The sequence below is a fragment of the Serinus canaria genome, chromosome 2 (assembly GCF_022539315.1).
Source record: "Serinus canaria isolate serCan28SL12 chromosome 2, serCan2020, whole genome shotgun sequence".
In the NCBI taxonomy this organism is placed as follows: Eukaryota; Metazoa; Chordata; class Aves; order Passeriformes; family Fringillidae; genus Serinus; species Serinus canaria.
The window spans coordinates 46,425,451-46,441,433 of NC_066315.1; the positions used below are offsets into that span (position 1 = coordinate 46,425,451).

Below are 15,983 nucleotides of genomic sequence, written 5' to 3' on the forward strand. Positions count from 1 at the left end.
GCAATTTTTCACAGAAACAGTTCTTTCTAGAAGAGAAATAAATAATCATGTGACTCACAGCAAAGCTTCCATAGTCACTGGAGACCTCTGGTGCAACAGCTAAAGTAATGATGAATAGCTGAACTCCCTTCTGCAGTGGTGTGCCAGAATTGTTTTCTTGCCAATGTCTTTGCTTCCCAGCTGCTGTCCCCACAAAGCTGCAGCTCTTTTCCCCCAAGGTGGCGAAGAGCCCCCTTTCTGCAGTGTGCAGCTGCCTTCCTGACCCATTCCTGCCTAAGTGGTTATCTGGGCTCATTTTTCACCATTGCCTATGCAACTTCTGGGACTTTTGTTCAAAGTGCTGTCATCCAAAGTGGACTGAAAATCAGTGGAAAGACCCCCACTGGGTTGTATGACCTTTGGGGCAGTGCTTGCCTACATCTTGCCTTATAATTCACTTCTTCCATCTGGTGTATATATTTTAACCTCCAACCTTGGCCCTGTTTGAGTGTGCCCTGTGCAGCAGTTGGCAGGGAGATTAGAGGGGGAAGCATAGCCTGTATGAAGATGTCTGGTTCATAGAGAACACCAAGGTATGTGGAGGATAGGGGCTGTGGTACTGGTGGTTGTGGCATTACTGTTATGTAGATGCCTATTAACAATGAGATATTTTTTAATTTCAGAAGTCTAAAGCCTTTTGATACTATTACCCAGCATGGACTTTAAAAGGTACAGTGACAGCAATCAGTTTATTGAGACCTGCAGCAAGGAAGAGTTTGATTAGTAAGTGAATGAAATGGCAGCAAGGGGTGGAGATTATGTGAAAGAATTCAGACTAGAGGAAAAGCTGGATTTCAGATGCTGGCCAGTCATCTGTATGCTGAAAGCAAGAACTAACCTGCTATGTAGCATTAAGGCATTAAGTGTAGTTGGTAAATTTGAGAAAAATTAAAGTAACTTTTTAGATGGTCTCTCACTGGGAAAAAAATATGAAAAGTGTTGATCTGTTACTGCAGATAGTGCCTGGGATAATTAAACAGTCCACAAAGGTGTTTGCAGTGCAGTGTGAATCCAGCCATCTCTGAATTTTTGAGAGATACTGTTTCTGTTTTTTCTTTTTTTTTTTTCCTTAACTCACTATCAACTAGCAGAAGAAGGAATAGATTACATTTTTGGAAGCTCTGCCTTCTGGATGAAACTTCAGAGACATTAAAAACCACCTAATGAAAGAGAATAATTTGTGGGATTCATTACTTCTACTTGCAGGAGACATTTGTTGAGAGAAACAGATCTAACCCTGGAAAAAGTGTCAGCTGTCCTGGAATGTCCAGGAGAAGGATCAATAAAATAACAGCTCTCACAGCAGAACAAATACATGGGCTGCATCTGAAAGCATCCAGCACTTAGGATAGTTGATGGCCAGTCTGAAACACAGGTATCATGAATCCTTGTAGGTACTGGGAGTAAAAAACTCAACACAGGAATGGCATAAAGAAAAATGCCTCATCTCATGGGAAAAGTGCATTAGCTATGGGACACAGACCTGTCTTATGTACCACTGTTCCTGTTAACCTAGAAATAGATTATGTTTCCAGAACAGCAGAAGCAGCAAAGATTTGTTTCTCTAGATGTGTGGCACTTGATCTGTCCTGTCTGCAAAAAATCTGGGTTTTTTTTTTTCCAACACCTCCATGACACAAGCCCTGAATGAATGGCAGAAGATCTGGGAGATGCTGGTTGGAAAGCCAGCTACTGCCTAGCACTGTAGGATGCTTTCTGGAGTTCATGCTAAGAAAGAAATTGGGGGTCTCTACTCTCTGCAGCAGTCTGGCTTTGAAAAAAAACTTGTAGGAACTTAATGTCCTTAAGATTGTACTGTCAGTTTGATTTTTGCTGTTTTGTCTCTATATACCTTTTTCAGAGTAGTCCCTTGATCATTTGTGGCTGGAGCTGGTCAGTGATTCACAAACTACAGTTTTCCCTGGTTTCCACCTTCATAAGCCTTCTTTCCTTAAGAATCAGCCTGAAAGGGACAAAGTATGCACCACAATTAAACCTTTCAGGGCTTTCAAGAAAAGGGGGGCTATTTACAACATCACTTTGAACAGTGCCAAGAGCTCAGTGTGGAATCCCTAGAGGGGAGAGGGCTGCTGGCTATTCAGCTGTGTTACTTTGCAAGTAGGCTATTGGGTCAGCAAACAATTTGATTTCAGATGGATTGTGAAGCCAGATGCAATATCATCCCAGCAACACTTCTGCATAGTGCTATTAGACTGGAGAAATGTGGCTAAGTGCTGGTTGCACTGTCCCCCAACTGAGAGCAGAGTGCTGTGACCTCCTTCAAGGAGCCCTTCTACAGTTCCAGCAACAACAGAAATTTAGGACCAGTGTCTCTGCCTGTGCATATCTTAAAGAAAGTTACTGTGCAACCAATAATTTCATATTCCAGAATGGTCCCTTTCACTTTAGGCAGTAAATACCCTGGTCTTCCACCTCCTCCCACAGGACACAGTGCAATTCATGTTTTTGTGAAACTTGAAAGAAGCAGGACCAGCAGCTCCCCAACAGTCTGATTTCAAAGCAGAGAGCTATATCCTAGAAGAGCATATTTCAGTCTCTGGGAGGAAGCTGGGATATTTCAGCAAAAAACCAGCAAAACTCTTCCCTCTACAGAAGAGAAATCTATTTTCTTCATCTAACCAATCCCAGGAAAAGTGGCTCTTGTGAACTCGAATGGAAGGCAAGACTGGATAGACCTGGCGCCTACATGTCACTTTGTACACACTGTATTTGGTTAACATAACACATGATTTGGAACACATAATACCCTCATTATATCCTAAATAACTAATTAATGAATTATTGTAGTTGATTCTTCAGCAGGTGGATATAATAATGTACACAGTAACATCCAAAGGAGGGAGACTTCTTGGTTCCTGGTTTTAGGTCAAGATCTTCTAACTCTGTGACATTTTGCAACTGCACTTGCAATTTGCTAGGGACAAAGGGACATAAATTTACATTAGTTGGAGACAAGTAGACTTTTTTGTTATTGTAGCTTGTTGATGACATAGACTGTACACCTAACAAGTTGTATCATAAGGGTGAATATGGAAAGAGAGGTGGTGGAAGTCAAACTTTAAAAATTGCTGGAATTTTTAATGCTTCTTTTGCTGTGTCAAAGAATGCATTTTCATCAGACTGAGATTAATAATTGAAATAATTTCAAGAATTGTGCCTTTGCTTTGCCCCAGAGTTGGTTTAGTAATTTATTCACAAGAATCTTTCATTTTACTATTTCTAATCTGTATAGATTTTAGGCGATTTTTAAGCCATTTAAGAAGATTTATTTATATCCACATCAATCTGTATGACCTGGTATTAACATATATGTGAGCTCTGTAGAGCATTTTGTTCACATGCAGTTCTTAGGACTTTAGACTGTCAGCAGGGCCACTTTCTAAAGGCTTCCCATAGGAGAGAAAATATGGTTTGAGATCTAAATCCAAATTTTAAAAATCTGGCACATACAGTATAAATACCTGCAGTATAAATACCTGCTGTTTTGAATTGAAGCTCAAGATCTCCCTATTCTGAATTTTATCCAATGCTTTCTACAGAGGCATTTTAAAAATCCTAATCTAGACAATAGATCAGGCTGCAGGGATGTGGGAAGCTCTGACTTGTCTGTCTGATTGATGTGCTGATTGCTTTTATGCTGCGAACTGTATTGCTACTTTGTTCATTTCCTAAAAACGTTTTTCCTCCTGTGACCCTTCCAGGGAACTCTCACTGTGCATGACATGGCTGTTTCAGGGGCCCTGAAATACTGTGTAGGGGTGAAGTTATTTCCAGTGGCTGTCCACCCATGCTGCACGAGCATTCTTACGAGGAGTGCCTTTCATCTGATTTGGGAGAGGACACCTTTCCAGATTAAATTTCCAGATTAAACCCACATTCTAAGTACAGTATCCTCTCCCTTTTGTAACTGAAGTCTACTTACATGGTACATCAGAGACTGTAATCTGATTGTAAACTCAAGGTATGGGTTTTCAGGGCATGTGATTCTAGAGGCATTTTGGAGATGCTTGCACAGTACATGTTGCTGACCTGGCTTATGTTTTCAGTACATGTTTGGGAGGTAGTCAAAGTCTTTATTATCGCACGGTAGTTAATAGCTTAGAGCTCCTGGAGGCCACCAGGTGTATGCAAGCCTGTCCAGTTCACCTAGGAAGCCCTACACACATCGGCCAATATGGTGTGATAAAACGAGTCCTGGAATGCCTCAATAATTTTTAATTCCACAATGGTAATACTCACTTTGATTGCAATCTCAAATAATATGTCCATCTCTTTATTGGAACATGTCTATTTATTGCCTTTATGACTTTGCTGTCACTGAAATGATAATGTTTCTTATTGTGTTCATGGTGACTGTAGTTACTTGCACTGCTGCAGAGTAGTTGAAGACAAACAGTCACACAGTTGTGTGTTTATTTGGCTTCTCTGGCCACTGGCATGGGGCAGACTTGCTCAGTAGTGACCCTGTTGAACTTTCAAAGTTTTTTTTTCCATGCTGGTGGTGTAAAATCTTTCTTCATAGCTGGAGACAGCCTTGAACATCTGTCTTAGTTCTTACAACAACCCTGCTGAGTCTACAGTGTGTGTCTGACCTTGCTCTTAATGTCTGGAATATGTATCCCAGAGTTGAGAGAAATGTTATTTTGATTTCCTTTTTTTTTTTTCTTTTCCTGTAAGGATAGGCTCAGTGGTAGCAAATGAAACCTTTCACACTTCTTCTAGAATGAAAGTTAAGAATAAATGTTTGCAATCCACTGAATCCTCATGCCAGTCAGCACTTAGACAAAATATTCTGCAAAATCAATGGAAATTTTACTTCTGTTAGAGAATGAGAAGTCTTTCAAGTGCAAGGTGAACAAAGGGCAAAACTAAGGAGGAATATTTTTTAGATGATTTATAGGTTCACTAAAGCACAGAGATGAAACCTGAAAGTCAAATAGAAAAATGAGATACCCACAAGAAACCTGGTTCTTGATAAAACTGATGTGAACCTTTAACCTTAAAAATCATGCATGTAAAATAGTATTAACTTTAGACACTCTCATTATCAGTAACAAACAAATTGGGAGTGTGGAAATCTCTGTCCTACTGGGATTTCATAAGTGCTTTAAAAATCTGCTGAAGAAAAGCTGTTGGTGGTGATCACTTTCTTGCCCTCATGGTAGATGAAGCCCAAGGCTCTTGGGGATTAATTAGAACAGACTGCCAACCTGCAGACTTTTTTCTGCAGACCTTTTTTTCTATGTCTACCCCAGCACACAGGCTGCACATGTGCTATGCACCAGGCATGTGGGTAGCCTACCCAGAATTGCATTTTGTCCTCCATCCAGTGTGTCCAGCAGTCAATCATAGCCTGGATCCTGGATGGGTATGTCTCTCAACACTGCCAAGTTACTTGTGTCCTTATTGAACAGCAAAATAGCATAATTGAGGTAGGAGCTGAGCAAAAGTGAATGGATGTTTAGATGGAACAGCTCTGTGCTTTCATTTAAAGAAGGCTTCGTTATCTGTCTTTCTCAAAGATGGACCTCTTGTGGGAGCATTAAAAAGTGCTGTTTCATCCCCCCCTCTCTTCTGTCTCTTGAGAAAACTGCTCAGACAAGATGAAACCTCAGTCCACACCACCTGGTGAGCTGATGCTTCAGAGCCTTTTGGTTTGTCTTGCAGATATGAGGTGCCAGCAGGAGATAAAGTGTTTTTATTTGTCTACAAGGTGGAAAGTGAATCTTTTCTTTGTAGACAGTAGATTTCCTACAAAATCTGTTGCCTCCAAAAGACTGTGAACTGCAGCAGCCTCCTCTGATTCAAGTTTCATGTTAACAATTGCTCAAGGATTTATTTGCCTAGATCTTGAATAGCATTTCTCACAGGAAGCAGATGTCACTTGTACTTTATTGGTCTGTGCTGGCTTCCAATTCAGATTTGGTTTTACTGGAATAACTGGAGGGTGTTGCTTCTGACCTGGAGCATTCTGGCTGCCTGGGAGATATCACACAAGGAAATGTGAGCTAAAAGCTGTAGATTCAATTGAGAAGTGGAAGAAGAAAGGTGTTCACTGTGCAATTCCCATCCTAGCTAAGGTCATCCAAAGCCAATATTCTTCCTCTCCAGAGTTATTTTTTCCATTGATTTTGGATTTTTTTGTTGAACTTTTGTTGCACTCCTTTTTTTCCTACTCAGCTCTATTCCATGCAATTTAAAGCACTGGCTGCACCAGCTACTTGGAAGCAGGTATTCTGAACACTTTGTGAGTCTTGAATTACGATGACCGAAGCTTTTAAGAAAATAGAAATATTGTGTTTGTTTCAAAATTCAATGAGTGCCCAATGAATTATTTCTCTAAGTTTGGTAGGGCAGGTAGAATTATTCTTACTTTAAAGGGTGTGGGTTGGTTTGTTTAAGACTGTTTTTGGACTTGCACTAGCATGGCAGAGCCTATCTGGGAGAGCAGCAAGTTAGAAAATAGTTTGGTGTTAAGAGGCAGCATTCCAGCTGCCTGGAATGCAGGAGTAGGAATGAGTTGAAGAGACAGGTGGAACTAGTCTTAGTTTTGTGCAGAGGGGCCAGTACAAAAAGTAAGGCAGGAGCTATATACAAAACGCTGAAGTGAGAAAATATATTACATTATCCATGGCATTTTGTATTTATAAAGATACATATGCAAGAGGCTACAAAGGCTCTCAATAGTGTGCTAATCCTGAGCTTTGATTCAATCTATCAGAGAAGCAGAACTCGATGGCAGTTCTGCAGAACCACAGCTTATGTGAGTATTAAATGCAGCAGCAAGACTGTGAGAAAAGACCTGTGCTCACCATGTGTTGGATTATTGCTTTATCTTCACAGTGTCCTAGAATAGCTTGAGTTGAAAGGCACCTTAAAGATTATCTAGGTACAATCCCCCTCCTGTGTTCAGGGTCACCTTTCACAAGACCAGGTTGCTCAGTGCTCCATCCAATCTGGCCTTGAACTCTTAGGAATGGAGTACCCACCACTTCTCCTGGCAACCTGTTCCAATATCTTGTCATTTTCTCTTTAAAAAATTTCTTTCTAATACCCAATCTAAGCCTACTCTCAGTTTAAAGCCATCTCCTCTTTTCCTAAGAATTGCTAAGTGCTCTTCTAAACACTCCCTCTCCATCTATTTTGCAGGCTCTCTTCTGGTACTTGAAGGCTGCAGTTAGGTCACCTTGAATCCTTCTCCAGGCTGAACAGTCCCAGTTCCCTCAGCCTTTCCTCATTATCTTCCATGGATATATCCCTGATCCTGTCCCCAGTCTGGCTGAGACATCCATGCCCTGCTTTCTCTCTTGCTGAATTGTCACCGAAGTTTGAACTTTGGCTTCTTGTAGCCTTTTTCCCTGGGGTGAATCACAGCACTACTTCAGAGAGCCCTTCTTTGTTTTTTGCTTTCATTCTGCACCTGTGTCTCTTCTCACAGAGCTATTCCCTAAACATACTAAGGAACATCACTAAAGAATTAATTTAGTTTTGTCAAGTTTCTGGTCTGACCCTTAATTTAGAGCAGTCCTTTCAGTCTACAATAAGCTCTGTGTTTCTGCATGCTGCAGTGAAAGAATTACGAGCAGTCCTCAGCCATGTGCACTCAGGATGCTTTGGTAGCCCCATGGGACAGGTAGACTTCAATGCCTGAAAACTTATTATAGAATGGGGGTACAATCAGTATGTTATTTTCTGTGCAACCGTGGGTCTGCCTATATGTAAAAGCTTTTACATGATTCATGGAGGCCATTAGGAGTGGAGTGGTATGCCATCATTTCAGGCACACAGCTCTTCCAAATGAATGGCTTTTTCCATCTCTCCCCAGGGAGCCCCTACATTCAGCATGTAGGTTGGAGGATACTGTTCATAAGCCTTCAATCACAGCATCAGAAACGCAAAGCTTATTGCTGGGATGAGCCTGCAGCTCTGAGTGATAAATAAGGCAAGACAGCTAGATGAAAAATACTGACTTTTCTTGCTGAGAAAAAGGTGGACTGATTTTTAAAGTTGTGCAACCTGGACCTCTCATAAGCATATGGAGCACATGTTGGTAGAGGGTCTAGAGCTAAACACAGTATTCTGAAGGCATGATGAAGTAATCAGGAAACAGAGCAGAATGAGAAATAAGATCTCTTTTAACTGACTCAGTCTTTGATATATTTTCTGTGCTTTTGTCTTTGCCTCTGTTTTTGGTATTCATTGATACATCAGGATATAACCAGTCGAGTTTGCTTTCTTTTTCTTTTCTTTTTTTTTCCCCCTCATTCTTTCCCAAAATTTCATATACCCACTTGGTGTTCAGTCCTCTAAACAAGCAGACCTTCTGGCTTTGCATAGTTGGCCTTGGAGGCTAACAAGAATGTGCTTTCTTAAGTGATTTTGGCTTCTGAGATCACAGACATAGTGGAAGAACACCTGCTCTCATCTTGCTTCATCACTTAATCCCTGTCCCAGACAAGCCTAGAAGGGCACAACCCAGGAGATGAAGAGTAATATAAAAAATTGCTCAATAACTTTTTGGAATATCCGGAAGTGCTCATGGATAATGATTTTATTTTTCCTGGTTTTATCATATCCACACCAATAAATAAGATAGAAAGACACTGTTTCTTCAATTACTGCATTTGTTGTTTGAGAGATTGAAAAAAATATGGCTAATCCAATGTCTCTGCAAGCAATATAGAAAGTCTTGAAGGGCAGTTTACATGTCCTGTACGCCTGATGCAAGCAGAAATTTCTGTTGGCAAATACGGCTTTGGTAAGGCTTTTCAAGACCTTGTTGCCTGCTTATGTGTGTGTATGTGTGCACATTTACTTGATATTTTGCTTTAATTTTTTCCTAATGAAGCCTCTTTTCCTTCAGGGTGGCAGGACACAGTGTATCCAAGAAGTCTGCCCCATTCTTTCATGTCCCCAGCACCTCAGTCACATTCCTGCTGGACAGTGTTGCCCCAAATGCTTAGGTGAGTGGTTTTTTTCCCCTAGGAATTTTGTAATTAATACAATATGTTTGTACATAACATCTTTTAGACCAGTATTTCACAATGCTGATAAATTCCAGAAGTTGAAAGAGACTCTATTGCTCAGAGTTTATAATCCACAGATTTTGAGGGTCAGTGTTAGGGTTGTGGTGGGTAGTACTAAGCAAGCAGCTGCAGAAGAGCATTTGAACATAGACCAGTTGTCTTGCTTAGAAGAACAAATACAGGGATGATTTCCAGTTTCATTATATATTTTGCAAAGGAGGTTGAGGTGGGAGGAAAAGCCACTCCAGTTCTTTGGAGTTTGCCACAAGAAAAAGGCCTCATTGTCTCATATAATCACTTAAGTGAGCATTTGCATTCTTAGTTTTGAGGAAATACAGGTAAGAGGAAACTTCTGAACTTCTGTATTTCTAGAAACTAATGTCAGAGGGGCCACGGATCCAGGAGTCCATCTCAGGATTGCCTACTCAAGGTGGAATCACGCTGTCATCCAGGAATATTTTCAATTATTTCTTTCCAACATACTTTAAAGGTGTGAGTCATAGGCGTCTAAGAAGGGCTGGTTCTTCCAGATCATGACAAGCAAGGCAGTGACAAAATAAGGCACTGTATTGTTTTGTTCTTACTTTGTCCACAGATCCCACAGGTTAATATTCTATCTATCTTATAAACAAGGAGCACTTGCATCCTACCAATTAAGTTGACTTCAGTTTGGTCTATGGGGTGATAACTAGGTTTGGAAAAATTTCAAAGCAAATTACTCCCAGTTCTACAATGTAAACTTTTTGTAGTTTTGACTATATTTTAATCTGAAATCTCTTAACAGATCTAGGTTAGGGATATAGAAATATCTGGCCTTCGAGCCAGCAGAGCTATATAGACTTTGGGTTCTCATAATGCTTAACATTTTTGACTGCTTGAAACAAACCTGAATTTATTTATTTGCTAATTGAGAAGTGCTACAGATAAATTAATGTCTGCCTGAAACATTCAACCAGAGAGTAATACAGTAGAGGAATGAAATGGAGAGAACAGTCCAAATGCTGAGCTTCTGTTTGGCTGAGGACATTTTTCCTTTCCTTCTGAAAACTCCCCTTGTCCTCTCCTCCCCATGCTTTTCCTGACTGAACTTTCCCCTCTTTGAACTAGGCATTCAGACTGCATTCAAACTGCAGCTTTAATTTTTCACTCCTTCAAGGGGATCATTCTGCAATTTCTTTTTTCCCTCAGAATGTAAACAAATTCAGTTATAATAATGAATTTAATTTTATGTCGTTTTTACTCTAAAGCGTTTAATATACCTGGGAATAGATTATGTCTATTAACAGGAAAGTGTTAAAAGTTTTGGTGGGGAGGTAAAGCCAAGAGATGAGTATGGCAGTTGGGAAAGAGAAAAGTTTCCAGGGATGCTGAGGCATGGTTTTTAAAGTATCATGTGGAAGACCTCCCTGCAATTGAATTCCTGATATTCAGCATACATAGCTTAGAAGAATGCTGTGGACTCTACTGGGACTTGAATTATTAGTTTAACTAGTGGTTATGAGCCAGCAAAGACAACCATTAAGCCAATATCTTCATCACCACATCTTTTAAAGTGATGCCTCCTTTGACAGTGGTTTTTAACCAACTATTTGAACTGGGTTGGCCACCCAGAATTGTGCTGAGTGGTTTGCAAGGCATGGCAATAGGGTGTGGGAGAGAATTGGACTTTTGTTCACTTGCTGACACAAGCTCTGCAATTGAAGTCCTGGCCCCACAGAGAGCAGGAGAAGTGTTGTTGCAGGCAGGACTATGGCATGGCTTTGCCCCTAAATAGTGCATAGATGTAGAGCAGTTTCTTTTGGGACTACTGAGCATCCTCAACTGATTCCTTAGGTCAGTTCTGCAAGAGAAATTAAACCTCTTGAGAAAGACACATGTCCAGTGAAAGGAAGGCTGGCTGTGCAAGCACAGATTAATTCTAAGTAGCTAATTTGCATGAGAGTGATGTTCAAATTGTGTCTGAACAAAAGCAATTATTGATTAAATTTTGTTTAACATTCAATTTGTAAAAACTGATTGTAAATCCAATGGAGTTTGCTGTGTGCTTATCCTTTTGTTCACTTATATCTGAGAGGAAAATGGAACTTTTTTTACAATGTTTTACATTTATCAAGAATTACTGAAAAAGGAAGGAATTACAGTGTGCCAAGACCTCATGGTTTGAAAGCTAAAATATTGGCCTAGTACTTAGTACTTCTAGAATGTACTTAGAATGGGCATTCCCTACTTTGGATTTGATGCCTATTAAACATTAGACCTCAGAAATTATAAGGTAGGAGATTGACATCCACTCATAAAAGAACCATTAGTTGGCTGCCTCCAAAAGTAAGCAGGGCAATTCAAAATTAGAAAGCTAAGAACAGTGTTTTTGTGAAGAGCTCATGTGTATGTACTATAATGCTCTCTTTTTAAAAATAATTTACTGGGAGAGAAGCTGAGGAATAAGAGAAGCTTACAGGAATGCAAACTGTTGTAACTTGGATCTCAAAGTGCTTGCAGGATTGCATGACTTCAGGAAGGATTTGATTTTGGTGCTGCCTTCCCTGTTTAGTGCCCCAAACCCTTGCATCACTCCCACAGAACCCAAATATTTTACAGATTATGGAAACTAAATACCTTGTTTTGCCTTCATTCTGTTAATAAATGATGTAAATTCCTGTATTTTTGCAGCCTTGTGTGAACACATGGTACAAAAAACTATCTTAATGAGATGGGACAATGCCTATGATTTTTCTATTGATCAATGTCACTGAGTTGTTTTAGCTTGGCTGCTGTGAACCCCTGAGAGAAATATACTAAGACTGCTCTATTTGATAAGTTAGTGCTTTAAGTTAAAGACTGTTTAAACTAGTTTAAGTGTACCTACCTTAAGAGTTGGCAGTGCTTACTTTTTACTCCTTTAGTTGCACTGTGCACTTTATGATGAGAAGGAGAAGAAAATTTTTTCCTATATAAACATGCTATAAATAATTTATATTCCATCCCACAGTAGAATTTGTAGAGATTAATGTGTACTAAAAGAATAGTGAACTGTTGAAAGTACATATTTTTTTCACACTGAAGTGGAAACACATAGCAAATGACACACTGCATGTAAATTTGGTCTGGTGACAATAAGTCCTACTATTTTTGTTGACAATGTGACATATTTTCAACCACATTTTGTTTCTGTTACTGTTTATTTATATTCAGGGCAGAGGAAAGTATTTGACCTCCCATTTGGAAGCTGCCTTTTTCACAGCAACGTGTATGATAATGGTTCCTCATTTATGTATGACAACTGCACAGTGTGTACATGCAAGGTAAGTCCATAGTTCTTTGATATTGTGTCCTGATGGTTGTCTGGCTTACCAGTAATTTGTAGGGCTGTGGAATTGTAAGCCTGATACTGTTCTTTGGCATCTTGTGTGGTCTCAAAGAATCTGATCTGAAGAGCACTTGCAGTTGTGCTAGAAAATTTTAAAACGTTGCTGGCTCCCTCAGCTGGGACATGATGCCTCACCCTGTGTGATGCAAAATAAAATTGCTCAGATTATGTGGTCCTCTTTAAGACTGCATTAGAATGGAAGAGGACTTTCTAAATGATGAATTACCATGTTTCTGCTGAAGGTCAGCATTTTTTATTTAGTTCCCTAACATGACTGCAACAACTTGCACTTTTTTACCAAGGCAAAAAAAAAATGAAAGTGCCACCAAATCAGTGAGATTTTGCAGACCAACAGAATTAGAAGCTGGGATTTAGCTTCACAGACCATGAAAGATTCCCTTTAAATAATATTTATAATAGAAATAAATATCTATAAATCTATATCTATCTATATCTATATCTATATCTATATCTATATCTATATCTATATCTATATCTATATCTATATCTATAATATCGATAAATAATATTTATTTTCTCTGAGCTGGCCTATTCAAAGCAGCTGGCCTGAGCAAGCAGACATATATAAGGACACATGGGAGCACAAACATCTTGGTGATGATTTTATGAGTTCCTTTCACCCTTGTTCCTAGGATTCAACAGTGATATGTAAGAAGAGGTGCTTACTTCCTGGTGGATGCAATAAAAACAAAGACCAATGCTGCAAGGAATGTGTCTCATACATCTCTCCTGAGGAGGTGAAAGTGTGCAAGTTTGGCAATAAGGTCTTCCAGGTAAGGTTTCAGGGGTGGCTCAAGGGTAGGTGCCATTTTAACAGCCAAAATAGCATGAGTTTGCTGTAAATTAGTATTGTGGCTTGTTTTTAGCAGAATCCTCACCATCTTCATCGATGAAGGAACAACTCAGAGGCGAAGCTCTGCATAATTTGCAATCTGTTTATATTTTTCTGAGTTTGTGTAAATTTTGCTGATAGTCAACATTTAAAAATTAGTTCCTCCTTGAATGTTACATGTGGTCTCCCCCTCTGTATTTAGATGTTCAAACTACTATTTCATGACAATTGATGCATTTTTAGTGAGAGATATTAATGCTCTGCTTTCCCAAACAAACACTGATACTCATGGAGAAGATACTCTGAGTGGTATGTAGGCTTTATCGGCTGAGCCAAAGATTCTTTTCCATAACTGAGCCAACAGGAGCTGTGTGAAATTCATTTTGGCTGAAAGTTACTTGATTTACTACATTTCACGTCTATGCTAAGGACAGCACCCCTGACATCTAATACTGGGGTAGCCATGTAATAACTGTTACCTACTGCACTCTCACCCAATGCATTCAAATCACAAGGGATTCCCTGCAGAACACTTCTGCTGTTCTTGAGACCCCGTTTGTTTTTCCAAGTGGTGCAGCTTTTTTTCACACTGTGTCAGAAAAAGATTCTGTCACCTCATGGGCCATCTGTGAATTAAGAGACCCTTGAATCAGAACAAATGTTAAGTCCTGTGTGAATACTTGGTTTGCTCAGCCAGAATTGCTTCCCATTTATTCCATCTTTTGTGTACATAACAGAAGTGTTTATTCTGGAAATTGCATGTGAGCCTACTGTACTCTGAGACTATGCTCCATCTGATTGGCACTTTCACACTGGCACCATTGTGCTTCATGAACAAATGCCTACTTCTTAGGCACCCAACTAAAATATTCTGCTTCTTGTGAAGATTTCATTATATTACTAATAGTATATGGGGTGTGAAAAAATAACGAGACAGTACAGCCATTTCTGGTCTTGTGTGCTAAAAAGTAAATTCAGTGTTGCTCTGTTGAAGTCAATGGTCTAACACAGATAGAATGGGTACGGCAAATGTGTTTTTGCACTCCTGTGCAAAACCAGCTGTAAGACAAAAATTCAGGGCAGCTGCATGCAGTCAACTGTGATGTATTCTGGTACCTTGGCAGATGCCTGGTGAGTGGTCATTAGAGACTGAAGAACATCAGAAACACCAGGCAATAGAAACATGCCCTAGAAACAAAAAATAGGAGAGAGAAAGCCTTTGATGAAGCAAGCTGAGCTGAAAAAAGTTAGGCTCCTTGGCATTTCAGATATAGTCTGTTTCTGGTCAGAACATCATGTTGAGGTGGGCACATAATTATTCACAGCTGTCTTGTTGAACTGCCTATTCCTGTCAGGTCTATCCTCACCCTTCCTTCCCAGCAGCCCTGTAAACAGAAAACATGCACAGTTTGGCTCTAAGTGGACTAGCATTAGACTGTAAGTGGGTGAGACAGAATGTTTTAGGAACCACACTTGGCAGAGGCAACACCATGTAAAAAGGAGCCAGGGCAGTTCCACAAGCAATTCATCCCAAGTGGGGACAAGACCACGAGGCATATTCTGCTCTGCACTTCATATTTTCATAGCTATACATAGGCTGTCTTACCTGCTCTGCTTTTGAGAGATTCAGCACTGTATCTTTTCTAAATATTTTCAGATGTTTAGCAGATCAAATATCTGTGGATGTGCTGTAGTAATCTAAATTAGAATTATTTGACCATTCCTGCCTTATGTTGAAATGATGCTACTACATATGGGAATAAATTCACTTTCTACTGACATATTATCAAATATTTTCATGTGCAACCACTTAAAGACATCACTCAACCCAGTGAATCAGGTTTTTCTAATTATGTGAACTTAAATGAAAATTTGTGGTAGGTGTGATCACAACTCAGACTCTTATTGGAGAGGATACAATGCAAATAATCTGGGCACTGTTGAAAAATGCAAATGTGATTTGGTTAGCTTTGGAAAAATGAATTTCTTACCAAAAAGGCCAAAGGGAAGAAAACCTGGCTGAATTTGATCTCTGTCTTGGATCCAACTAGCCATGGACAGACTCCTCAAAATAATTTAGACTAAACAATGACACAATGCCAACAGGGAAATTCATCCTTTCTTGTGCAATGATACATTGCTGAAATAGCTTCTTGTTGCCACCCCAGATGATACTATATCATGTTCCCTCTTGCAGGATGGAGAGATGTGGTCCTCTGTGAACTGCACCATCTGTGCTTGTGTGAAAGGCAAGACAGAGTGTCGCAAGAAACAGTGCATTCCAGTCAGCAGCTGTCCTCATGTGAGTTTTTTAAAAGAACTGTGCTTTCTTGTCTTTTCTGCTCCAACATTATCTTTTCCAGTGTTTCTTGGAAGTGTGTGCATGACAGTGAGGAGTGCTGTTTGGAAAGAAGGGATCATCTGGAATGTTAATTTAGGTTGGCATTCCCCAAGTGTGCTACTGTTATCCTGAATATGGTCTTCCTGCCTCTGTCCTTGCTCTGAAGACTCTGTGCTCCTCCTCTCCTTCTCCTTTAACCTTCTCTGTCTAAGTATGTGTCATTTTTGGCTTTTATTTAATAATTATATAGAATGGTGAGGTGACTGTGTTAATATTTCAGTAGTTTGTATATTGTTAAGGCAAGCCACAGGATGTTGTTGTATTTCCATTTCTCAG

The 15,983-nt window shown here is 39.7% G+C and overlaps 1 protein-coding gene across 3 annotated transcripts in view; it reads left to right on the forward strand.

Annotated features, from left to right (window-relative positions):
- The window catches only part of BMPER (BMP binding endothelial regulator), a 151,351-nt gene that overhangs the window by 68,507 nt on the left and 66,861 nt on the right, over positions 1 to 15,983 (forward strand). For all 3 annotated transcript variants that reach the window (XM_030235372.2, XM_018920694.3, XM_030235364.2), the window contains 4 exons: positions 8,924 to 9,023; positions 12,279 to 12,388; positions 13,107 to 13,247; positions 15,504 to 15,608. In XM_030235372.2, coding sequence (XP_030091232.1) covers positions 8,924 to 9,023; positions 12,279 to 12,388; positions 13,107 to 13,247; positions 15,504 to 15,608 — 456 coding nt within the window. The remainder of the gene's footprint in view (positions 1 to 8,923; positions 9,024 to 12,278; positions 12,389 to 13,106; positions 13,248 to 15,503; positions 15,609 to 15,983) is intronic.